The 23449-nt window shown below is 43.7% G+C and overlaps 2 protein-coding genes across 7 annotated transcripts in view; both read right to left on the bottom strand.

Annotated features, from left to right (window-relative positions):
- The window catches only part of vipr1b (vasoactive intestinal peptide receptor 1b), a 38820-nt gene extending 26649 nt beyond the window's left edge, over nt 1-12171 (bottom strand). For 3 of the 5 annotated variants that reach the window (XR_012929395.1, XR_012929396.1, XM_076050504.1), the window contains exons 1-3: nt 12129-12171; nt 11922-11991; nt 11274-11353 (exon numbers count right to left, since the gene is read on the bottom strand). Coding sequence is in view for 3 of the 5 variants with exons in the window: in XM_076050504.1 (XP_075906619.1) it covers nt 11274-11339 (66 nt within the window). In the remaining 2 variants the exon portion in view is untranslated. Of the gene's footprint in view, nt 1-1956; nt 2186-11273; nt 11354-11921; nt 11992-12128 lie in introns of those variants that run through there. The other 2 variants (XM_076050506.1, XM_076050505.1) reach the window with 2 other exon arrangements.
- Nucleotides 12172-16936: 4765 nt separating this feature from the next.
- LOC142904390 (uncharacterized) lies at nt 16937-23120 on the bottom strand. 2 transcript variants are annotated; one of them, XM_076050466.1, is made up of 16 exons: nt 22552-23120; nt 22246-22289; nt 22033-22097; nt 21806-21945; nt 21636-21687; nt 21379-21562; nt 21201-21272; nt 20803-20982; nt 20002-20714; nt 19391-19882; nt 18652-19225; nt 18496-18563; nt 18207-18341; nt 17332-17492; nt 17144-17234; nt 16937-17046 (listed from the first exon to the last, which is right to left on the bottom strand). In XM_076050466.1, exons 1-16 carry the CDS (start codon nt 22573-22575, stop codon nt 16964-16966), a joined length of 3078 nt encoding a protein of 1025 aa, XP_075906581.1. In that variant the 5' UTR covers nt 22576-23120; the 3' UTR covers nt 16937-16963. The 2 variants fall into 2 exon arrangements, with proteins under 2 accessions (XP_075906581.1, XP_075906582.1); XM_076050467.1 differs by having other exon boundaries at nt 21201-21269.
- Nucleotides 23121-23449: the final 329 nt, after the last annotated feature.

The raw sequence follows: 23449 nt of genomic DNA, 5'->3' as shown, positions 1-23449 counted from the left end.
CAGCAAGTGAGGATTTGCAATCTCTGGGCACCTTCTCCGCAGGCGGTGCACCTTTTCACCCTTGCCTGCTTGAAAAATCTGACATCGTCACTGACTCGGGCGTATCTGGGACTGATGACATATGTTAAACAAACTGACGTATGCTCGCGTACAATTGCACTTTGGAGTGAACCTATGGGGGTTGAACAAAAAAAATACTGACCAGTCTCGCTCAGACACTCTTCCTTCATATTTAATATAGACACATGAGCAAACAGGTCAGAGATTATTCCCTAAGACTTTGATACTCCTTCAAATATTAATAACGGATATGAAGCACACAACCGCATTTCAGTCACTCTGCTTTCCACCAGGGAGTTTTACAATCGCACAGAGGCGAGAGTCGTCACTATACCACCCACGCTACACGACTCCTCCACTTCTCCCATCTGTATTGTGTCGAACCGTTAATGGCAACACGGAGCCGTGACGCAACGGCTCAAGGCATGTGATAGTAAAGCAGCTGCAGAGTGGCCGCAAATGTTTCCCTTATACTCTCGTCTGTTTGAGAGCCACTACAATAACAAACTACGTATTTGGCTGATCTCTGAAAGGCTTGGGGCAGGCGAAAGCATCTGAGAGTTATCAGAAATGAAGAGGGAGGCATTTTTACGGCCACGGCAGGAATGAGACTCCCCGGTGGCAGGCTTCAGGACGTCACGTAACTTAAATCTGTTTGAAGACACAAATATTTTGAGTAGACATAGAGTCAGTCAGTGCTTCTTTTTTTTTTTTAAACAAAGGAAACTGAGGATAGGTATGCATACAACCAAAACCACGATCAAAGTTTAGAGCCAAGAGAGAACCAGATGCACAGCAGCTTTACAATCATTATTATTATTTTAACATAGTTAAAGTATCACTGACAAATAAGGCAGGACTGCAGATAACATCGGACTCAGCAAGACTAATGAGGACAAATCTCCCGGCGCAACAGACCAACAGCAATTCCCAGCATGCCAACCAGGTGGAGGTGGCGGCGGTTACACATCAATCACATCAGTTACAGTAAGTCCTGGGTGGCGGGGGGAAATACAAAACTGCATGTTTATTCAAAAATATGACTGGTGCGACACTCGTACCTGGATAAATATACAGTGGAAGCAGGAAATCCCCAAAGTCTCTGCAGCTCAAAGTTGTGAAAACCAACTAAAAATATCACTCATTATCTCATGACAGCGCTGCTTTGCTCTAATTAGCAAACCTATCGAGAGCGGCGCTTGCGTGTGCTTACAGAGTGCATCAGTTGTGAGACGGCTGTTTGTACTGCTGTACTACACTGTGCTCAACCCTGTCTTAAATTAGCAGTGGGTGAGTGAATTTGTCTTCATGGGCACCACTGTTTCCTGGAGTGAAATACTCCTCAAAACATGAGGAAAACACACAGAACTTTGCATTACTTTTTTCTGTTTCTTCTTTTACACCGGCGCATCAAATAAACAACAAAATGGTCCAGTGACTGCCTGGCTGATGGAGATTTGCCGCGCCGCCGGCCCGTGTAACAGCCTCAAATTGAATTCATTTGACTCCCAGTGTCACTCATGGTGATGCGCTGCGACGCCACACATTGAATAAACTTCACCCTCACGAGGAGGAGGGACGTGAGTCATCTGCGCTGGACCGACTGCGTTTTCCTCCTCCATCTGCAGTGAACGATCCAATTAGGGAGGTTAATGTAACCGGATGGGCCAAAAGGTGAATCATTAAAATTTCACTTTACTACTAGGTAGATGTGCACTAGATAGATAGATAGATAGATAGATAGATAGATAGATAGATAGATAGATAGATAGACTTTGAACAGAGTGCAAAAATAATACACTAAATAAGCAAAGCCTGCCTCCTGGAACAGTTTCTGAATATTATATGTCTACATGATCTAAAAGTACACCAGCCGATGATTTTTATGTGACTTACTTTGGGCAGATATCCGTAGAGTAAGAGCAGAAAGAGCAGCCGGGGAGCATCCATCCTCTCCATCCGCGACGAACAAACTCCTCGGTGTTGCCACAAAGTCCTTGGCGGATCCTGACGGAGGCGTGACGGGAGCGGTGCGAGCGGCGCTGTGCGAGCTGCTGTTGCGCAAGTGCAACAGTGAAACCTCTGCTGCAGCTGCAGCAGCCAGACGCCTCGCGTTGCGCGATTGTTTTTTTTTTGTGTGTGTGTTTTTGTTTTTTTTTTCGCTCCCTTTTCTTTATCCTCCGTGCGCTGAATCTGTTTGCCGCGCTCGAGCCCGCCTCCGCCCATTCATAACTCCGGTGCGTCCCACCGGGCGGCCACTTCGTTAAGCAACGCGTCAGACGCTGCGGATGGATGGAGCCGCTGCGAGAGGGGCGCTAATTAAGTTGGCGCTTCGCGGGATGAGCCGCATTCCCCGATTGCTTTCTTTATGATGAATTTATTTAGATTTTTATTGGCCCCAACATCAGTCGCTTGCGATTAAACGTCATGCAATTTTCAGGTCTCTGTCTCGTCGCGAGACCTTGCGTGAAGGACGAAACCTTCCCATTAAATTCAGCAAATACGTGAGGGACAACCGGAGCCTTAAAAAAAAAAAAAGTTTGAAAGTATTTCTATCTTTCAAACGCCGTGTTTTCACCTTGATGAACACATCAAAAGCGGGAGGGTCAAAATGTATTTCACATCGAGGCCGTCAGTGACGTCATATTTAGTCACAGTAGCCTGCAAAGTCGATTCTGAAAGGCCTCAGGCAGATTTCACAGAACCTGAAAACACAAGCTCGATGATCAATTTGATCGGAGAAGAACTCTACTGTAATATATGATCACGAAAGCCGCCGCACAACCAAGCGGATATTATGATGTGAAAAGAACAGACTATGGAGAATAACTTTACTATCACGTTTACTATCAGAAATCGTACTTTTCTAAGTGAGTTCAGGCCAGCAGAGAAGGTCTAGCTGGCCCTAACGGCCCGCCACTGTCAAAATGAGGTTGTTACCTTCTGCACTCTGCAGACTTGAGTTCCCATCTTCTTTGAGAGAGAGAGAGAGAGAGAGAGAGAGAGAGAGAGAGAGAGAGAGAGAGAGAGAGAGAGAGTTTTGCTACTGCGTCACTTCGGCAACAAACGATTGCACACAGCATCCTCTGCACTTTCCCCCCTATATATCTTCAAAACAGGGCGTGCGGGGAGTGGCAGTGGTCTCCAGCAGTTCACAGGGGGCGGGCCTCATAAAGAGCATTTGGTTTTGAATATACTGACATGAATACATAACACAATCACACTTTTCATCCACTATGTTCACTTCCATAGAACCCTGGCAGCAATCAACATGTATGGGGTTTGCCACCTAGCGCTCTGGCAATCTCCTTAATTGCCAATGCAAGAGCGACGTTAGTTAAGAATCAATTGCCATGGAAATCCATTCGCCAACCATATACAGGGGGGTGGGGGGGATGAACAATGTGTCCACTGGCACCATCCCGTTTGCCGATAAAACCACGACGGCTTTGACGGAAGCCGAGGAAGATGTCATTCAACAACAGCACGCCTAAAAGGAAGAGATAAAAACAAACACACTCATCAGTCATCCGTTCTGCAGGTCGCAGCGCCGACCAATCCGTCTCCTCCCCCCACTGCAGCCTCAGACCGACACCTCAGCTTTCTGCCGATCGGCCACCACTCACGCCCGACACCTGACGGGCTGACTTTGTCTCGTGAGCTACGAGATCATTCATACGGATGGAAATTGCGTTTCGTAAACGTCGGCGTAACGCGATAAAAGCCCGCGGAGCGACGTCAGTCACGTCAAATTCGTCAGTTTTTGCTTTTCTTCGCAACATCGAAGGTTGCCTTTGCCGTCGTCTCAGCCTGATTTAAATGACGAATCGCACCCGCTCGTCTCATGCATCATTGCGCAGCAACACACCACACTCGGGGGAGGCGAGGGAGAAATAATACCACGCCCAGTAATAAAACATCATTATATTTGGGCAATGGTGGCAGCAAAGTGTTGTTGTGTAAACAGCCACAGGAAATGTCATATTGTTGATTGAAGACATAAAAACAATATAGATTGGTAATAATTTCATTTTTTAACATTAAAAAATTATCAATGAGAGAAAGCAGTTAACCCTTTAGACGCCATGGTCGCAAAATTGCGACATGTGTCATTGCTGAATTAAACAGGCCATAATAGTTACTATTTTACACCAGGAGATGGAAGACACCTGTGGCTTCAATCTGAGCAGCATTTGTGGGGGTGTTTATATTCAGATTTCGGAGTATAAATAAAGAGAAATACCGCCTCAGTCGAGGAGACGAGGAAGTTGGTTGTAGTGAGAGCGGAGAGAAAGACAGCGAATTTTACCGAGCATACATTGCCGAGAGGTTTGTTCGTTGACGAAGTAATTCGTCAAGTAATGACTGACTCAAATTCCGAAGAGGAATATTCGCATATAATGTTCGCAGTTGTCCGGTGAGAGCGAGTCTGCCGGTGCGTCTTTACACAGCGGCAGCGAGTCCATGCGCCACGACAGTCACCAAGCAGCACACGCTTGGGAGTAATCGGCAAATAAGGATGAGGGGACGTGGTGGGGGAAGCAGGAGTGCCCAAAACACCGCTCATGGTGACGGAGGGCGCGAGGAGTAAGTCATCAACGTGGTCGAAGCCATGGGAGGAAACGCTCATCCAGTGCCGGTGGAGGCAGCAGGGGTGTTCGCGGTCACCCTGTAAATCACAGAGATGATGGCTGAGTCTGTTTGAGATACGTGGAAAATTTATCAAAAGTGGATAAAACATTTTTGAAGAGCCTGTGGGGTATTGTGGAGACAGGGATCTGACATCGTGACATCAAAATTCAATGTTTTCTTGAAAATAATATGGTGCTTAAATGGTTAATAATACACAGAAATAATATTGAAAAGTCACTGACCTGCTCAATTACATTACAAACAAGAAGTACATCACCTTGAAAAAGCAGATTATTGATTACTCCTTATGTCCAATGTCATGTCCCACACATATTTCCATGATAGTGTATATCAGCAGGCCGCCATTACAATTACGTCAGGGCAGAGCTACAGTTTGTCACAAACACGTAGAGAAACTGTTGGTGAACTCCTCAACAGTGGAAGCATGAGTTTTAGCTGGGAGCTCAATCTGAGAATTTCTGTGGAAGGCTTTTTATAATGCGTCACACAAGGTCACGCCACTGTTGTCAGGAAATGAAAACAAATGGAAATGGAATGGGTCTGAAATAAGGGACCTTTATCGTCATCAACAAAGAATTTTGTTTAATGGGATAACCTTCTATGGGAGAGAATTTCTGTGGAGAATATGGCAGATATTGGGGTGTTGGGAAAGAAATCTTGTCCACGTCAGAGTAGAAAGAGCAAAAAGACTTGTTCTTCTTTTAAATTGAAGAGATTTGACCTTTACGTTCAGAGGTCAATGTGTTAGGAAAAAAAAAAAGAACGGGCCTGTGAAAAACAAGATTTTCTATCACACCGCAGTCAAGAGTCCTTTATAGCAAATTAAAGTGGAGCCCCACCTGTGGCAGGATGTCCCCAATCAGTTGAAGGGCTGAATGACAGCAAATGAAAGGAGTTGTCATTGCTAGTAGGTAGGATAATGTGTCCTTGGGAGATGACAATGAAGACATTTGTATGTTCTTCATAGACAATGAGCACGACGCATTTTGAAAAAAAAAAAAAAAAAAACAAGCCTGCAAGTAAAGATGAGAGTATTAGCGTATTGAAGGGATGATCCTTTGCTAGTGAGCCCCGTCTCACCGAACCAAGCCGGAGGAAAGTGGAAATTAATCCCAACACCTGCATTTTTTTTCATACATATTGATATTGGTTCCTCTACACAGACACATTTGACGTAAGAAACTTCCTTTGGTAGAGCGCGAACAAAGGGGGAAATAGTGACGCGCTATCGACAAATCGGATTGAGCGCGGGAAAAAAAATAAACCGAGCGAGAGATGAAAAGCAAAGCAAATGGAATGTCCGGCCCTCGCACTTCTCCATTGATTGCGTCGCGGAGAAAACACAAAAGGCTCCGGCTAAAACTGAATGTGACAGCCGCAGGCGGATGCTGTTTCCAACATCCGCCTTTCAGAGACACGTACCCTCTGCTTTGCGCGTGTTCACACACGGGCATTTTGAAAATATTGCTTTGATAGCGACCGTCCCCAATCGCTGTCTCCATTTGATTCAATGGTTTTCAGGAGTGCAGCAGCTTAATGAATACAAAAGGGACTCTCTCATATTGTCAAAAGTATGGAGGAGGGAAGAGCCACCCCCGCTCCGCCACCCCCCTCGATCCCTTTTTGGGATAATTCTTCAATCAGTCTAGCACTTGCGGCTACAATGCCCTACAGCTCTTTGTGCCAGTGAAACAACACGGAGCTCAGCAACAGCTGAGAGCATATGCAGACATTGCAGCCTGTGAGGCTGATGCATCAGTGTTTTTACACGCAAATTATGCTTCTTTTTTAAATAAATATCAAAACAGGGACAGTGCACATGAGTGAACAGGGTACAGGCGCCTCCTTTTGCAGGTTGATGTTCTGACGACGGCAAAGGTACAAAAACTCGAGGGAGACACAAACGCAGCGGCGCCGGGCTGCTCCACTGGAACGGCAAGGTGGATTCGCGATGGGACGATTCTCACAGATTACACGACCCGATTGTTGGCAATTAAGATCATTGAGGATTAGGAAGGAAGCTCTGAAAGCCATCAGGCTCACCTCGTTTTACAGGCAGCTAATGGGCGCTCTGATTCCGTCACACCGCTCCCTACATATTGCAGCAAGTAGTTTAGCAGTCGACACCGCACCACCCGAGACTAAAACATTATCAAGACAAGAGAGTATCAACATCGAGACAAGACCAAGACATTTGCGGTTCGAGACCAAGACTGTATATAGCAAAGAAAAATCACAATAATACAAAACAAATGAGTGGCATCTTTTTTTAATTCAAGCTCGCTTGCACATAAATGCAACGGCAACAATTCTTTTCAGCAAAGGTATCTTTTAATTGTTTTCTTTAACATTTTGCTGCTTTGCCGACTATGTTTGAACCATTTAGAAAAAAAAAACATTTTTGCTTCACAAGATTAAAAAAAAATAATGAACTAGGGAATAATTTAACGGAAAATTATGGCATGCCAAGCGTGGACAAAATGCGTAAAAACCTTTCATGTCTGAGCTCAAGGCCAAAAATACACTCCTGTCACTGATGGTGGTTATGAAAGATCTCAAAGTTCTGCATGGTTCTATGAATGTGGTGGTTAGACAAAAGCTTTGATTATCTGTCATTGCTGTGTTGGCTGAGTCTCGTCCAGTCTTGATCAAAAATCCCGAGTTCATCCAGATGGAGACCGAGTAAAAATACCTCAGAGTCCGAGACGAGACCAATACCAAACGCGAGTACTACAACACTAGCTGCAAGCAATATAAAAAAAGAATAAAATACAGGTGCAAATAATGTAGGGGCGCAAAGTGAGGAGGCAGCACATATACACACGCAGCCAATTTGATTCTTCTCTGTCTTGAGTGATGGAAGCAGCAGGACCGCCAGCTGCGGTGCAGCCACTCAGCTGTCAGCTTTTATACTCAACGTACATTCGTGTCTATACGCGGCTCTGCACGAGACTCCCTGCTGGCGGATAAACAGAAGCATTTAATGCACTTAAAAGGTCCCATTTGCATTTCCACTTCTTTGTTCTTCAATTTGAATGGGGGGGAGGTGCCGCAATAGGCTTTCCAGAAAAAAGAGCACACCTGTAATCATTACCGCGCTACAGTGTCGCTAACAATCACCGCTTGCCATTGTCACCTGGCTCCACGGCGACGGGGTTTCAAATGTCAAACTCTTGCAATCAACTCTGAGGAGGAGCCCAGCGGTCCACGCGTGACGCACACCGCAGATCTTTGAGGGGAAGGAACGCTTAATTTTTTAAAATTTGTTTTAGGCAGTAATTTGCATTGACGCTGGTTGCTCGGCTTGCAAAAAGGGCAACCGCCGAAACGAGCAAATTACCGATTACTTCATTAATCGTTAATTGATTGACCTTATCCATGGATTAACGATTAATTGATAAGCGGCGATTTTTCCTGAGAACCTAAATTTTACAATGAAAAATGTCTAAGGAACATATTACATAACCCTTAAATGATGCTGAGGGTCCAATGTGATCCATTTTTACATTAGAAAACAGTAAAAAAAAAAAAAACACCCTAAACATTTATCCTCTGACTTTATCAACACATTTCAACTTTTTTCTTTTCAAAAAAGCTGTTAAAAGTAACTTGTTCTAGGTATATTATGACCATCACAGTATCTACAGGTGAATTGCTCTTTCCTGTCCTTACATTGTTATAATGATATCAACTACCTGTGTAAAAAAAATGTTCAATCAATTGCGACTAATTTAATTTAATCGATTAAATTCTTAATCGGCGATTAATCGATAATCAATAAATTTTTCACATCCCTAGTGCCTCGCAGTGCAGTAGCTGAAGTACTTCTCACAAAAGAGATTCTTCAAGGTCAAACACATCCTTTTTTTGGTAGAGCCCAATTTCAAACTGAGTGCAATGATGAAAAGATCGGGATGGGCAGATGGCAGCGAGAGGCAAACGTAAAGTTTGCTCTTGAGTTCCAAGGCGAGTGACGGCGGGATAAAGTGAGCAATTAGAGGGACGTTTACTTGCAATCAGTGCCAATTTGAATGTCCCGTCCACCTGGCAGTGTCTGCTGCCGCCGATCCGTGGAGCGGAGCGACAGCACCGATGAGCGCGTGTCACCGTATCCTCCTCCAGCGAGACTCATCACCGGCTGCGGGTACAGACGAGGCCGTCATCACAGGAGAGCCGCTCCTCTCTCGCACTTCCCTGAGGGGGAATTAGCCTGGAAAAAGTGCCGTTTCGCACCGAGACCTCACCTTTAGCCCACCGTGCAATCATTGCGTTACTGGGTTGTGATTGTGTTCCAATGTAATTGAAAGAAATGACATTTCATGGTGTCCAAGGAGTAGAAAAAAGGGGGGATTTTCAGGAGAAAAACAATGTCACTGATGCTTGAAATGAAGTCCAGATGTGATCACCGTTCACACAGGCTGTATCTCTGAACTCTTGACCTTCTGGGCCGCTGGAAAAAGCTTGAGTTTCTTAATGAAAACCCATACGTTTCAGATGATGATTTAGGGGCACATTCAGACTGCCAGCCAAAATCAAATCGTTTTTGCCGCTGTCGCAATATGAAGTCACACACTGCGCGCGCTGGACGACGCCTATGCTCTGACGTCGTTGTGACAGCAACCTGTCAGATGGGTCAATACTGTGGCCCAGTCTGAACAGAGCCAGATCCCATTTGGACACTTGCTAAAAACAGTGTGGGCAGTCAGTCCTAAAAATCAGATTTGAGAAGGAATCTGATTTGAATCAGATTCGCCTGCAGTCTGAACGCAGCCCGTGACTCTGACTAGATGTTTAACATTTCATCCACGTCAGGCTCCAGACAACGCAGCCTGGACTGAGCGACATAACCAACGTCGCTCACAAGTCTTACAGGAACCGCCGAGTGAGGCGTGCTAGGGGGGAGGAAAAGAATTGCCACTGTCACATTATTCTGACAAGAATCAATGAATCAGCCTGTCAGCACCAGGGCCGTTTATGTGAAGATATTAGCAATTCAAAGCACTGCTGCTGCTGTGTGTGAAAACTGAATCAGAAAAATAAGACTCAAGCTGAACACTTCAACATACAGCACAAATTACTTTTATCTATATATATTGTTCGTCAGATGTTCTGTTAACGTTAGACTTGAAAACTGGTTTTCATTAGCAGCGGGTCACCCCCTGGTGAGCAACATTTTCCACGCAGCAGGGAGTTAACAGGACTGTCAGCAGCAGAGAACCCAGAGGTAGAAGTGATCAAAGAGAGGCTCCAAATAAGAGTTTCTTTTTTTTCTATTGAAACAATCAATCTGGACGTGGATGCGTGCTCCAAATCAGACATTTGGCTTTCCTGAACAAATAGCTCTTAGACGCGTGTATTGGCATTTTGAAACCACTCCAATCAGTCAGTCAGTCTTGGTCTCGTTTGACTCGAGGAGTTTTAGACAACAACTGAGTGGAGACTAAATGAGCTCTGGCTCATTGTCCGCCTAACCTTCTGTTTAGTCTGCTCTGGCGGAGGGGGCGGCAGTGTAATGCCTCGCTTTGTGAACAGCTCGGTTGCTAAATTGTGCTGCCATCCCAGGTCTTATTGCTGCCGCGTTAGTGATTGAAAGCAGGACTAAAAAACAGTTTAATCAGCCGCTGCTGTAAATTAGGCTGAAGTTGTTGCCATTTTGAATATTCATCATTGTGCGACGTGATTTATTTTGAGTGAACGTTCATCTTCACGCTCCAACACTTTGTTTGTCATGTGTCTAATACACAAGGGTCCCTCCTGAGCAGACACCGGGCTGTGCATCACAGCAGCGCTTCTAGGAGGAAGCAATCGACTTCAATGTTGTTTTAATGACAGTAGGGAAAACTGGCTCATCGGCCGTAGAACAAGTGGATCTCTTGGCTTTGGTTTGCATTAATCGCAGTTCAAACGGTGAAGTATTCTGGTGATCTAAAAGTACCGGTGACACTAAGGTAAGTCAAAACAAGTTTTAAAAAAAACACAGGCCACCCAAAAATAAAGTTCTCAACACTCGGCAATGAAATGAAAATGTTTGAGGTGATGCTCTCGATGGCTTTGAAGCTAAACAAGCAACAGTATTGGCAGACTGTCAGCTGTTTTTTTTTTTAAGTTGCCTGTGCAACTCATCAAACATGGAAGCCTTGTTAGCATACGTGCACCGCATTCAACACCCACCCACCACACAAACATAACCTTGAATCTGTAGGGATTTTTTTTTTAACATGAAAGGTGTCCTTTCATCATACTGATTTTATGATTTTATGAATTTAATTTGTTTCAGACAATGTTTCTGCATTTTCCAAAAACATAAAATACCGTTTTTGATCCAGAACAGGGAGGATAAAGTAATGTTAAATTAGCCTGGGACAAAAAAGCAGTATGTTACCAAAAATCTTGGGTTTAATCTAATGCACCCCCCAAGTAAATAATCCATTGAAAGGAGGCAAGGTTCATCCGGCAGGTGCAAAAGAAACCAATATCTCCTCTGACTGCAGAAAATAATGGCAGAGAGCGAAGACACGGCGCAGTCAGGAGTAAGAAACCGGGGAATTGAAAAAGCTTACTTCTCTGCTTACTTCTTCTTTGCCTTGGAGCAGCTGCGCCCGGCGGAACAGGTTGGCATCCTTCATCAGAGGGGCTAATTCTAGCAGAGAGGGAGACAATGAGGCACTAGATTGTGAAATAACAGGATGCAGGTAGACAGACTGATGATAGAGTGCGGCGGGGACAGTCCAGCGGCTGTGTTTTCCCTTCACTGCATCATCGTCATTGATTTTCTCCAACTTTGGGCTTCTCGTTTAATTTTGGCTTTCCGCCCTCAACAGCGAAACCTTCACACCGCCCTTTTTTCCTTTCAAATCCTATGAATGGCTATGCAGGAGGGCACCTGAGGGAGCTGACTCAGTATCTGCTTGACTTTAATCAACAGCGTCTGATTTCAGAGGCCGCTGGCCACTTTTCAGCGGGATTATAACAGCTCAGGGTGTCACATTCACAAGGAGCAAGGGGAGAAGATCCGCAGTGCTCTTCCACTAATTGGTGGCTTTATGAGCTTGACGAAGAGCAAGAGGGAGGGGAGAAGGAGGGGAGCGGGCCGTCCTTCTTTAATAGCTCCCAACGAGCCTCCTGACACAGCCTCCCTCCTCAGGCCGCCAGCTGCTCAACTTTGATTTTAGCCAGAAATAAACCTCATCGTGTCCTCTGTTTCCTACCGTGCCGTGGACATCCTGTCTTGGGAACACAGCCCGGACGGGAGGGGGGACCTCTTCCCCTGTATCAACTCTGCATCATATTAGTTTAAGAAGAGGCTCAGGGTTTTTCCAACTTTAGCCAAATCGAACTGTTTCTGATAAACTACAAATTAGTTTATCTCATAGAGCTTTTTGGCCTAAATACAAGGTGAATGTGGTGAAGTGAACCTGTATATTCACTTCAAAGGCGAGCTACTAGTGGGCGCTCTCCACTTCCGGACTAAAATAAAGATGAAATAGAAAAATATAGCAACCTCAACAAGCATTCATAATTTCAACACGTGGTTCACTAACTTAAGACGTCAACTGTTGGACGCCAGACCGAGCAAAAGAGGCAGAACCAATTTTTAACTTCCTTATCAGAATATGACAGACTTCGCAGCACTTAAAAAGACACATTGGCACTGAAACGTGAAATTACTTTAAATAGCCTTCTGCAAAGCAATTCTACAGTATTTGAACAATAATTCATTTCAAATCGCAGCCAAACTGTTGGCAGATTCAGGCTGTCGTAACTGTGAATAGCTAACTTTGCTAAGTGCGTGTCCACTCTAGCACGCCAGTCCCAATATTTGTGAATTAGGACAATTAAAAACATTTCAAACGTTGTGAATTTCCTTCGTTCTGCTGTAATAAACTAACCTCCGTACTTGGTTCAACATAACGGGAAAAGCGCCTTCACGCGAAGGGCAAGTTAACGACTTGTTTTACCGTAATTGTAATTGGGCGTAGTACCGCCACCAACTGTTTAGGTGTAGAACTACTTGTTTGGGGTGCGCAGTTAAATTGCATCCCCATGGGAACCCCTAACGTGAAATAATAGTTCCTAAAAAAAATTTTTAAAAAAACAGTACACCAAAATACTTCATCTCCACACGTTACATGTGGACAAAAACTTTGTTTTGTTTTGTTTTGTTTTGTTTTGTTTTGTTTTGTTTTGTTTTGTTTTGTTTTGTTTTGTTTGTTTTCAATAAGTTCAATAAAGCAATTTGCTTCACAGCCAGACGGACAGCACAAGCCGCGTCCAGGAGCACTTGTGTTAACTATTTCAAAATAGTCCATGTTCCATGTTAAAGGCATTGTGTCCCACATGATTTGACGCTGTTTACTGCTCTCTATGATAATCTTTCCTCCTGTATTAACAGAAATAAATGCATCAGAGGAACAAAGGACTTAGTGGGTGATATGAAATATTTTTTGGGCTGTTATGAGAAGAAAGAAAGGTGAAATTGGTTCAAAATTAAAGTTTACAGCAAGATATAAATATTATAGTACAAAATCCTTGTTAATTTTACTCAGTAAGGCCTGTGCACCGCATCAATTTTTCATTAGTTTGAACTTCTTTCCCTAAAAGAAATAGCACAACTGAAACTCTTCTGGTGTAAACACATCACTTCACTTCACGTGGCTTATTTATTGTGCATATGAACAATATTTTTTTTTGCTTCCTCTGTTTTTGTCAGCATTACACAACACATGAATGTGTGTGCGTGCGTGTGTCATTTATGGTCTCAAAGGCCTAAATGATCTCTTCGGAATGCCTTTTGTTGATAATTGATCAATGAAATTGTGTGAACAGTGCAGAGATTTATGAAGTCCATTGTTGTGTGCGGGGAACATTCTTTGTGTCGTCTATTGAGCTGTGGGTGTAACCGGGATATTAAATAACTCACTGAGAGAAGGGGAAGGCGGTTGAGTTGCTCTCTTCCTGCCACTGGGTGCAAGTTGCACAAACACCCCATTAAACCCTGAAAACCATACATTTTCCTCTTGCTTCAATTACAGCCTTGCAAATCAATAAATGAATACTGAAATCAATGCAAATAACAAATAACCGCTACCTAATTGTGAAGGAATTTCTTGTTTGTTGGTTGGATGATTCATGGTGGAACTCACAACAGCGACAGCCTCATTGTTAGCCCCTCTTTGTGCCTGTTGGCTCGGCTGCAGATCTAAACAAACATCCAGAGCCAAGTTTGAAAAAGGAAGGAAATCATTCTAAACGCTTGAAGTCTGGTCCAAGAAATTAGAGGCTGACAAATGAAGGAAAAAAAAATCCTGGACAGCTTTTGTCTGGAGCGATGACTTTGTGGCGTGCAAAGCTCACCAAGGGGAAACACTTTGACACCTCAGGATTGTTGAATGTGTTTCTTGAAAACATTTCATTTTTTGTTTTTCAGTTCCTTCCTTAAACTCAGCCTTATGCAAGAAAGGAGCTTAAAAACAAGGCATTAAAGTCAGTACAGTATCAGTGCCCTTTGTGACATCACAAAGAAAGAACTCCATGTTTTAGCACACACTTTCTCAAGCATGAAACAAGCACAGGAATGAAAGGAAGGACTCTACTTTTGGAGAGCACACTGACGGGCAAAAAAGTTACCTGTCGCATATCGTTAGAAAATGCTGCTGAAATGGATTTTGCATAAAATGGAGACTTGAAAGCTTGAAAGCCCGAAAGACTGTTCAGCTGATGCTGGAGTAAAGCTTCGTGGTTACCTTTGAAAGCTCAGGAGGAGTAGGACCGAGTTGGAGCGTGTGCGGCGCTTAGATAAGCCATTACTGATCCGAATCCATTTAAATCAGCGGCATTATGGGACAGGGATGTTATTGAGAGACTGCCGGGTTCAGACTTTGTGCTCTGTGCAGACTCTCAGAGCAATACATTATTCAGTGCCTCACCACTTAAACTTATGTAGTGATGGTATTCTGCTTTTTAACTCCCAGAACCTCCAGTTTAAAAAGCAAACGCCTACCATCATCAAAGCTTGTGGAGCCATGCAACAAAAAAGGCACTGCGCAGAACGTAAATGTATTTTTTGGACGCAACCTCATGTCATGATGTTATGATTTGACCTAAGACTAAATGAATACTTTTATATTTAAGGTCAACATCAACAGTGAATATAATTTAGACGAACGAACAATGACAAGAAACAACTTGAGCAAACTCAGCGCCTCTACTGCGCTTGTTTATGGCTACTAATATCTATTTGCAAGTGCGGTTTTGTGAGGAAGCCTACGAATAAATCAACAAACATTAAGCCTGGGAGCACATTGAGGATGCACTCTCACTTAGAGGGTGCAAAATAATAATTCTACTCTGTTTCACTGAAGGCATACAGTAAATTGAGGATTCATCCCAGGAACTGCTGGGTCATCGTGTTAGAGGCGCCACAGACCTGCTCCATAATTAAAGTGCAGAGCCCTTGTGGTGAAAGCTCCTGGTGGAGGAAGCGGCATTCGCATCTCTCATGGAGATCCTGCCCAGGGGCGAGACAGACTGGCGGAGCACGCCATTCACAAGTGATGGTGGATCAAAGCAGCGATTGGTTAAAACTCCATTGTGAAGGTGGAAACTTTCTCCTGCTTTTAAATGAGAATTTGGGCTTATGTGACGGGTAATTCCAAGAGTGGTCGAGGGGGAAAACCGCTGCTATCAGTAGTGCTGTACCCAGTAAATAGTGTAAGGACTGTAAGTAAGTATTTTCATGCAGAAAACAAATTGAGCTCCCCAGAAGTAGGTCAGTAAAAGATTCATGGCACAATGGCAGAAGTTAGTACAGTCCCACCCCAAGATGTGAGCAGCGTAGAGGTAGAAATGTTGTGTTTCTTGAGAAATATTGAGAACTTCATGTGTTCTCCCTTGGTTACTCAAATTTGTCTTTGTGGTATTTTCTCTAGAATGTTTGCTGCATGCTGACATCTTGCGCTCCCAGTGCAGGTCCAAAACATGGCTGTGCACAACCACGTGAGTTTTGCATGCCGCCCGTCGTCATCATTCGCAACCAATGAATTTTACACAGCTCCCTTTTACACCCACAAGACTTTTTTTTTTTTTTTTTGCACACATGCAGCCTCACCGTAAACAAGACTTTGATATGTAAACTCTGTGGAGTCAGCCTGTATTTTTTCTTTCATGTGGCGGTCATATGAAAAATACTTGTGTTGTAGGTTGCTTTTCTTTTTAGTGTGCAGGCATGAGATTGTCAGGGCTCTGACAAGTTCCATACATATTCAGCAGCATCTGCCGTGTCTTATTTAGGCCGGAGTTGTTTGATCATACACCAATGCTATTTGCACCAAACGCTTTGAGGCCACGCTGCATACTTCAATCATCACCCTGAGCCACGTGTGCTTGACTGTGGGAAGGAGTTTTTCCATGAGTTGCAAATTCATAGGCAGATGTGCCCGAAATACCTGCACCAGTGCAAAGCCACCTGCGCATTTTAATGAGATACAATGAGGCAAAAAATTATTGCAAACACAAACAACATAAAAGACAAAACATTGCAGTGTCAAGAAAACAACCCAAAAGCGCAATCATTTGAAGTACCTTTAATTTGAAAAAATCATGGAAGCATTTGAAATGTTGTTTTTTTTTTTTCATAAAAATGCATCAACAGGCAACAATACTGGACTACACTTTTGCATCTATAAGAACATAAATCTACAGGTTAATAACAGCTGAAGACAGACAATACTGATGGATCAGTTGTCGAATATGGATCTAATTTGCGGCCAACATGTTTGTAACACCAATTTTGGACCCTTCCAACATTTGAAATCTCAGCACAAAGAGTGCAGTGTCCATTGCAAAGCGTATAATAGAGGCAACTGCATCACCAAGCGCGGCGAGGCACGGCGCAAGTTAACTCGAGAGCCACAAACACTCATTCTGACACAGTGGCACACACGACGGAGAAAACGGCATTTTATAAAGAGATTGGAATTGTCTTTGTCCTTGTTTTTCTGCCAAATCAAATTACATCTCCTCAACAGCAGGACGTTAAGCTGCACAGAATGAAAGAGGTCAAATGCAATACATTAAAACATGTCACCTTTATTTACAACATCTATTTATGTTCTGTTTATTACCTATACACCTTTATTCTCAAGTAATCACAAAACACCAAGAGATTTTCTTTAAAACAATCTATTTACACAGAGTAAAAAATATATAAGGTGGCTGGGTCCCCCCCCCCATGAAGTCCAAGCTGCCGTCTTCAGTCTGAGCTTTCTGAAAATATCCTGGTGAAGTACAACACGGCGGGCTGTGCCGAGACATTCTGGATGCTGTAAGCATGTCCTGTGTGAACAGACAACAGTGAACAAATCGATCAGTCGTATGGACAGTTTGCTGAGGCTAAACGAGCAAGGGGTGCGTCACGGTTTGCTGTTCTTACCACATGGCACCACAAACGCCTGCGCTGGACGGAAGCGAGACCCACTGCCGTTGATGACCACGTTCACCGAGCTTGTTACCAGGTGAAAAACCTGTAAAACGCGAGTGAAAGAGGAGAAAGGAGAGGTGAGTGACGGCCACGGCGGTGTGAAAAAGAAAACGGAGTGATGTATCGCTGAGTGAACCAACAGTTGTGGCGCTGTGATCCACCCAGAGAGGCTTCTTCATGTAGGAGCCCAGGAGCATTTTGCCACTGCAGAAGGAGCCAGAGTTGAGGTCCACGTGGATGCCGAAGGCTCGACCTTGATAGCAGTACCAATCAAACTGGTCCGGGGTGACGTCGGCGCCGCCTGTAAACATAATTAGATAGAGAGTGCGTGTCATCAAGCACAATTAGAAGGGTCCGCATTCCGGCTCCATCACAAGTGGAAGACAAAAACAAAGTAATTGGAAACAAGACGGCTCACAATATACTGTGGAAAGTTGTGGTTAATTTTTATTAAACAAACTGGGAGCTGAGAGTCATCTGCATAAATATGAATTGGGGATGTTAAGAATTGATTGATTATCGATAAAGAATTTAATCGATTAAATTAAATTAGTCGGAATGAATTGAACATTTTTTAGATGGGTAGTTAATATCAATATATCAGTGTAGCGGCAGGAAAGAGCAACTCACCTGTAGATACTCTGATGGTCATAATATACATAGACCAAGTTACTTTTAACAGCTTTTTTGAAAAAGAAAAGTTGAAATGTGACCCATTAGAAGTAAACATAATGTCAGAGGATGAATGTTTAGGGTGTTTTTACTGTTCTCTAATGTAATCATGGGTCCCATTGGACCCTCAACATTAATTAAGGGTTAGATAATGTGTTCCTTACAAATTTTCCATTGTGAAATTTAGGTTCTCAGGAAAAATCGCCGCTTATCTATTCATCGTTCGATAAGGTCAATCAACTAACGATTAAGGAATTAATTGATAATTTGCATCCCTAATGTGAATTCTCAACAGATGAATGACGGCAAAGAGTTTGTTTCAACAGGGAGGATGTTTCCTTACTTTCAACAGACCAGAGACTTCTGAACCACTCTGACAGGTTGCCTTTGTCCTTTGGTTGCAAGGCCAGAGGTTCAAGAGGAGGCGCACACAGATCGGATACAGACAGAACAGTGCTGACCCTGGAGGACGGCAGGGCTGGAAAAAAAAAAAGTTGAGATTAAAGCGAGAACAAAGAAACCAGTCGTGTTTAATAATGGCTGAATATTGGTCAGGAAATTAAATGGCATAATGTGGTTATGTTTGAATTATGACCATTATGGGGACTTTGTGTTGAAAAAACAAAACATACTCATGTCATTATCCTGATAGTCCTTTAGTTGAATCATGGAGGAAGGCCCACTTCTGATGACCTTTGACCTGCCAAGGAATGTTTGAAATATTAACTGACAATATGTTCAGGCAATGTGAGCAGTTGTCAAAGCATCAGAGCGTCGGATATCCTCACGTGTTGTCTGACTGATTCCTGCTGTGACGGTACCCCCAAACCCAGTTGGCTTCGCCGGCGTCCGTTCTGGAAGCATCTTGGGCTTCTGGCGTTCTGCGTGGCGAGGAGTCTCTCACCGTCACTTCCTGTTTGCTACTCAGACCGCTCGGCTCCCTGCTGGCTTTGGATGGGGTCCTAACGGCTGTGGGGACACTGTCCATAAAAGCTGCCAGACTGCGTTTGACAGCCTTCTTTGCGCTTGCTAGTTTGACTTTACGAGAAGGACCTGGGGCACCCCCTGGTGGTTTGGATGAGACTGCCACATTTCCGTTTTTGGGGCTCCCGAGACCCAAAGCCTTGTTTTGTTTGGCCTTTATTCTACTTTTGACAGGTTTGACCTGCTGTGGTTGAGGCAGCGGGGAAACGTCCTCCACCTGATTGCCCGCCACCCACCAATCACAAGGCGCCTTTCTCCTCCGTTTATCTGCGTCCGTCTCCTGAAGCTGCTTCTGACACACTCCGGCAGAGGTGGAAGCTGGCGCGGAGATTGTTTTAGCTGAGGAATTATGGTAAACTCTTTGAAACGTCTGTTCCCCTGAAAAAAAAAAAGGAAATATTGCAAAATGACAAATCATAGTGAGCAACGTTTACAGAACCAGCACGATTTTACTGCATCATGAAACTACACAAAATCACGTTGCGACCCATAAAAATTTGTGCAGCACTATTAACCCACCCTCTCCTATCACAATGATCTCACCTGAACTGCTGCTGTGGTCTCTGAGTGGAAGGAGCAATGGGCTGGAATTAAGAGGGCCGGAGTCCAACATTTCCTGATGCTGCGCCTCCTGCACTGCCACCTGCTCTGCCTCGGTCTCAACAAACACTTTTTGTAATGTCTTCCTTGGCTTTGCTCGAACCTGCCCTCCGCTCTTGTTCCGCTTGGGTTTCTTCCCTCTAGCTTGGCTTTTCTTCTGGCTGGTCGACGGCACAGGCTCTTTCTCATTTAGTCGCTCCAAGTCTTCGCCCTTCTTCCTTTTTGCAGGTGACTGCATGGACTCTGTGGGCTCAGGCTCTGTCACATCAGCTCCCTCCGCGCTGAGAGCGCTGCTCAGCCACCACTGGCCCGGCGGCCTCCTTTGCCTTTTCCCACCGATCGGACTCTCCGTTGAGGAACTCTCCTCCAACACAACGGGCAGTTTCTTCCGTTTACCCTTCGTCTTCGACGCCTCACCGTTGTTCAACTCATCACCTGTAAAAGAAAATGATAGAATAATGGACGGCATTTTGTAGCTGTCCTCTCAACATGCAGATGCTGTCAGGTAGATTTGAATATTGACACAGGGCGCGATTTTGAAATTTGGCTGTTACCTGACAGCAAAGCAGGATCGTCAGCTCGTCCGTGTTCATCATTGCTCTGCTCCTGGTTTTCTCCAACCTCGGCCTCAACATGTGGCATCTCTTTTACTACCCGTGCCCCTTTTCCGCCCATCTTTAATGTTTTTTTCTTGTCCACTTCTTTACTATGCTTTACAGCCTTTTGTTTCTTCACCTCTGTGTTTTTTTTACTTTTCTTTCTCATCGTCCCCGAAGGTTCTTCTAAGTCTGTTGCCTCACTGGATGTGTCCTGAGGTTTCACATTCAACGTGTCTTCAACGTGACTTTTTTCAAAGGACACTTGTTTGACTCTGCTTTGTTTTTTGATTGGTTTCTCATGTACTAATCTGTCAACTACTGCACGATCCACAGGAGGGCACAGCTTTTCTGGATGGCTCTCAGGCTTAGTAATCTCGGTCTTCTTGACTTTTCCCCTTGTGTTCTTTTTTAGCTTATCCACAATCGGACTTTGCGGCTTGTTGTTTGCGTCTGTGGATTCCTGCTCTTTTTGCACAGTCTCTGATGGGTTCCCAGGAGAACTTTGACTTGTTTGACCGTCAACGACGGTGCCAGAAGTTCTGTTGCGCCTCTTATTGCTCGAAGTTGCTCTTGGAATGCGAAATAAAAGCGGCGCATCGTCTTCCAAAATGAAGAAATCCTCCTCGGGCCCAGTAGGTGCTTTAAGTGGTGACACAGGCTTCCTGGAGCTTCAAAATAAACATTATTTATTAGTTCCAATGATCACAAGGTGAACTTTGCAACGTATTATTAGGAAGCATTTGTATCTCAGCATACCTTGAAGGTGCGGGCTGTGAGCCATCTCTAAGTTTCTGTAGGAAAGTGGACATGCTCTTGTCCATTTGTCTTGGCCTCTCCACCAATGGCTGTCTCTGGACGTCCCCAGACGTTTTCTTTAGAGTTGCATCTTCGGGTTTGCGTGTCACCACTTCCCCGCTGGATAATATCTTTTTTGGCCTAACAGGCATAAAGAAAGCGGAAGCACAGCTTTATAGTTGCCACATCTGCATTTCAAAGAAGCCATAGTGTAAAGATGTGTGCATTTAGATTTCTACTATATCAGGGGAATAAGTGCAGAATGTCTCAACAGGTACAAGAACTAAAATCTTAGACCATAGAATGTATTTGACAGTAAAGACATTTGAAAACGCATCAAAGCACACACAATATTGTACCTTGGAGGGGTTATTCTGCTCTCTAATTCCGCCTTCCTGTTTGCCTTCTCTGTGACTGGATCATTCTTGCTGCTGCAAAAAGTGAATATATGAAACAGCCATACAATTGAACATCCCATCAGGCTTTTGTTGTTCCGACAAACAGACTGGCTAAAAGATGTTTGCCTCTATCACTAACCTGATGCATTTCGGGCTGACTAAAGGCTTCAAATTTGCTTGTTCTCCGTCGTCGTTGTCTTCACACAGAAACAAAATAGGGGAAATAGCCCTGTCTTTTTTGTTAATGCCTCTAATGTCCACCCCTTTGTTGTCCTTAATAGGGCTGGATGTCTTGACTGGCCCCTGAGCTGGACAGTCCAAATCTGACAAAACGAAATGTAGCTTACAAAAAAGCCGGAACAAAATAAAATTAAAAAAACTTATTGTGTTTCCTACCAATGTCTTTCCCAGGACTGGGTGAAGCATTGTAGCTACATCCTTTAGGACTCTGTTGAGAGAGGGGGAAACATTGCAAGTGTCAAATCTCTTTCCCTAGAAGGCAAAAGAACCAGTACCTAGCCCAGCAACGTCATATGAGCAAATGTAAGGTTACTATAGAAACATGCTTTTTGAGTTTCCTCCGATGAGTGTCTTTCCTGCTGTTCGATTGGAGAAGGTGCCGTGTCACTCTGGTTCGCCTCAGTATCATCGATATGGAGGAGAGGGGAAGGGGGAAGTACAACATCCTCTTCGTGGTCCGATGGCTCTGAAAAATAGTGGGGTATTGTTAAGAAAGAATGGAACAAAGCGGGAAAAAAACAACCCAAGGAGAAGTATTCTAGGTGCAACTCACCCAAGTCATCAAACATCCTGTCAATGTCCCCCAACGACAACATTCCGGTCCACTGCTTGGTGGGTCTGAAAAAAACAAAACAATAAGCACGTTAAAAATAAATATTAATATTAATAATAATAATAATAATAATAATAATAATAATAAAGTTTGATATGATTACGAATAAATACAGGGCTACTGATTTGAAATATTAGTATTAAAGGGACCTACCGATCCTTGTCGGAAAAGTAACATAGTTTCCTCTTTGGCCTTCTCTGCAAAGACATACATGCGATTGAAACAAATTGTCTACGTTGCATTTGTAACACACTTAAAAACAATAAACAAAACCCCTGGCAATGTCTTATATTGCGGCCACTTAAAAGATACAAAGAGACTGGCGTTATGTTTTCAGCTAGCTATTTTGGACGTGCAAAGAACGGAGTAGAGGCAGAATATTCCTATTTTACACAAACGTGTACACCTTGTCGTGATACGTACACACAAAGGGAAATCGGTGATTCTAAAATAACTTACCAGAGTAGCATACTTCGTCTCCATCTATTCTGGGGAAGACAGGCGCTCAAACTTATTCTTAAACAACGTTGACTGCTAATGGAAGCGAGACACAAGCTAGCAGTGAGCTCATGCTAAATCCATTCTCTCAATTACGCTTTCGTAATTCTACCGCTGGCCTCCGTGCCGCATCTATTTATGTGTCTAAAAAAAAAAGAGGGTAAAGAAAAAGAAGACAAAAACAGCTGTTGAGACATTTACTTCACCCCTACGCTAACATGGCAATGGCCATAGCTTTAGCAAAAACAATGGCGTTGTTATGAACTTGTGTATACCCGCGCATTGGGCTACTTAAGGGCGAATTCTCCACAGCGCATTGACTTGCAGGCACGGGTATAACTCGGTCATCAAAAAGCTCTATATATCTCTATATTCATTCAGGCTACATTCAATTAATTCACGGCGCGACTTTCGTTCAACTGATGGAAGACTTACAGCAAATTTCATCAGCTAAATCATGTTTGAATGGCAGATATTTTGCCTGAGAAACTTTACAAAGAGAACCAGTCAGACTTCAGTTCCGGCGAAATTTCTTCTCTATTTCCCCCGCAGGAAGTCAATACCCAAGGCTATGTTTTTCTGCCCTCTACAGGTTAGAAATGGCTTAACATCGCCGGTGTGAATCTCGCAACAACGTCCAGGTGGTGAACTTTCGAGATTGTAACTGCATCGAATTAAGAGCTTTGATTGATTTTTTTATTTTATTTTATTTTTTAAGTTTTTAAAAGAAAATGTTTATTATTTGATTAAAAATCCAGTTTATTTTTCACTAGGAAAAGTATAGATGTCTTTGAATTGTTCAATAATCGCCATACAGCTGACAATTTCAGAGACCAGTTTTTTAAAAAATAAAACCCTT

This window comes from Nelusetta ayraudi, unplaced genomic scaffold, assembly GCF_046127955.1.
Source record: "Nelusetta ayraudi isolate G7.1 ecotype Tasmania unplaced genomic scaffold, CSIRO-AGI_Nayr_v1 ptg000127l, whole genome shotgun sequence".
Classification (NCBI taxonomy): Eukaryota; Metazoa; Chordata; class Actinopteri; order Tetraodontiformes; family Monacanthidae; genus Nelusetta; species Nelusetta ayraudi.
Note: the sequence above shows the minus strand (reverse complement) of the source record. Positions and strands in the feature narration are given on the sequence as shown.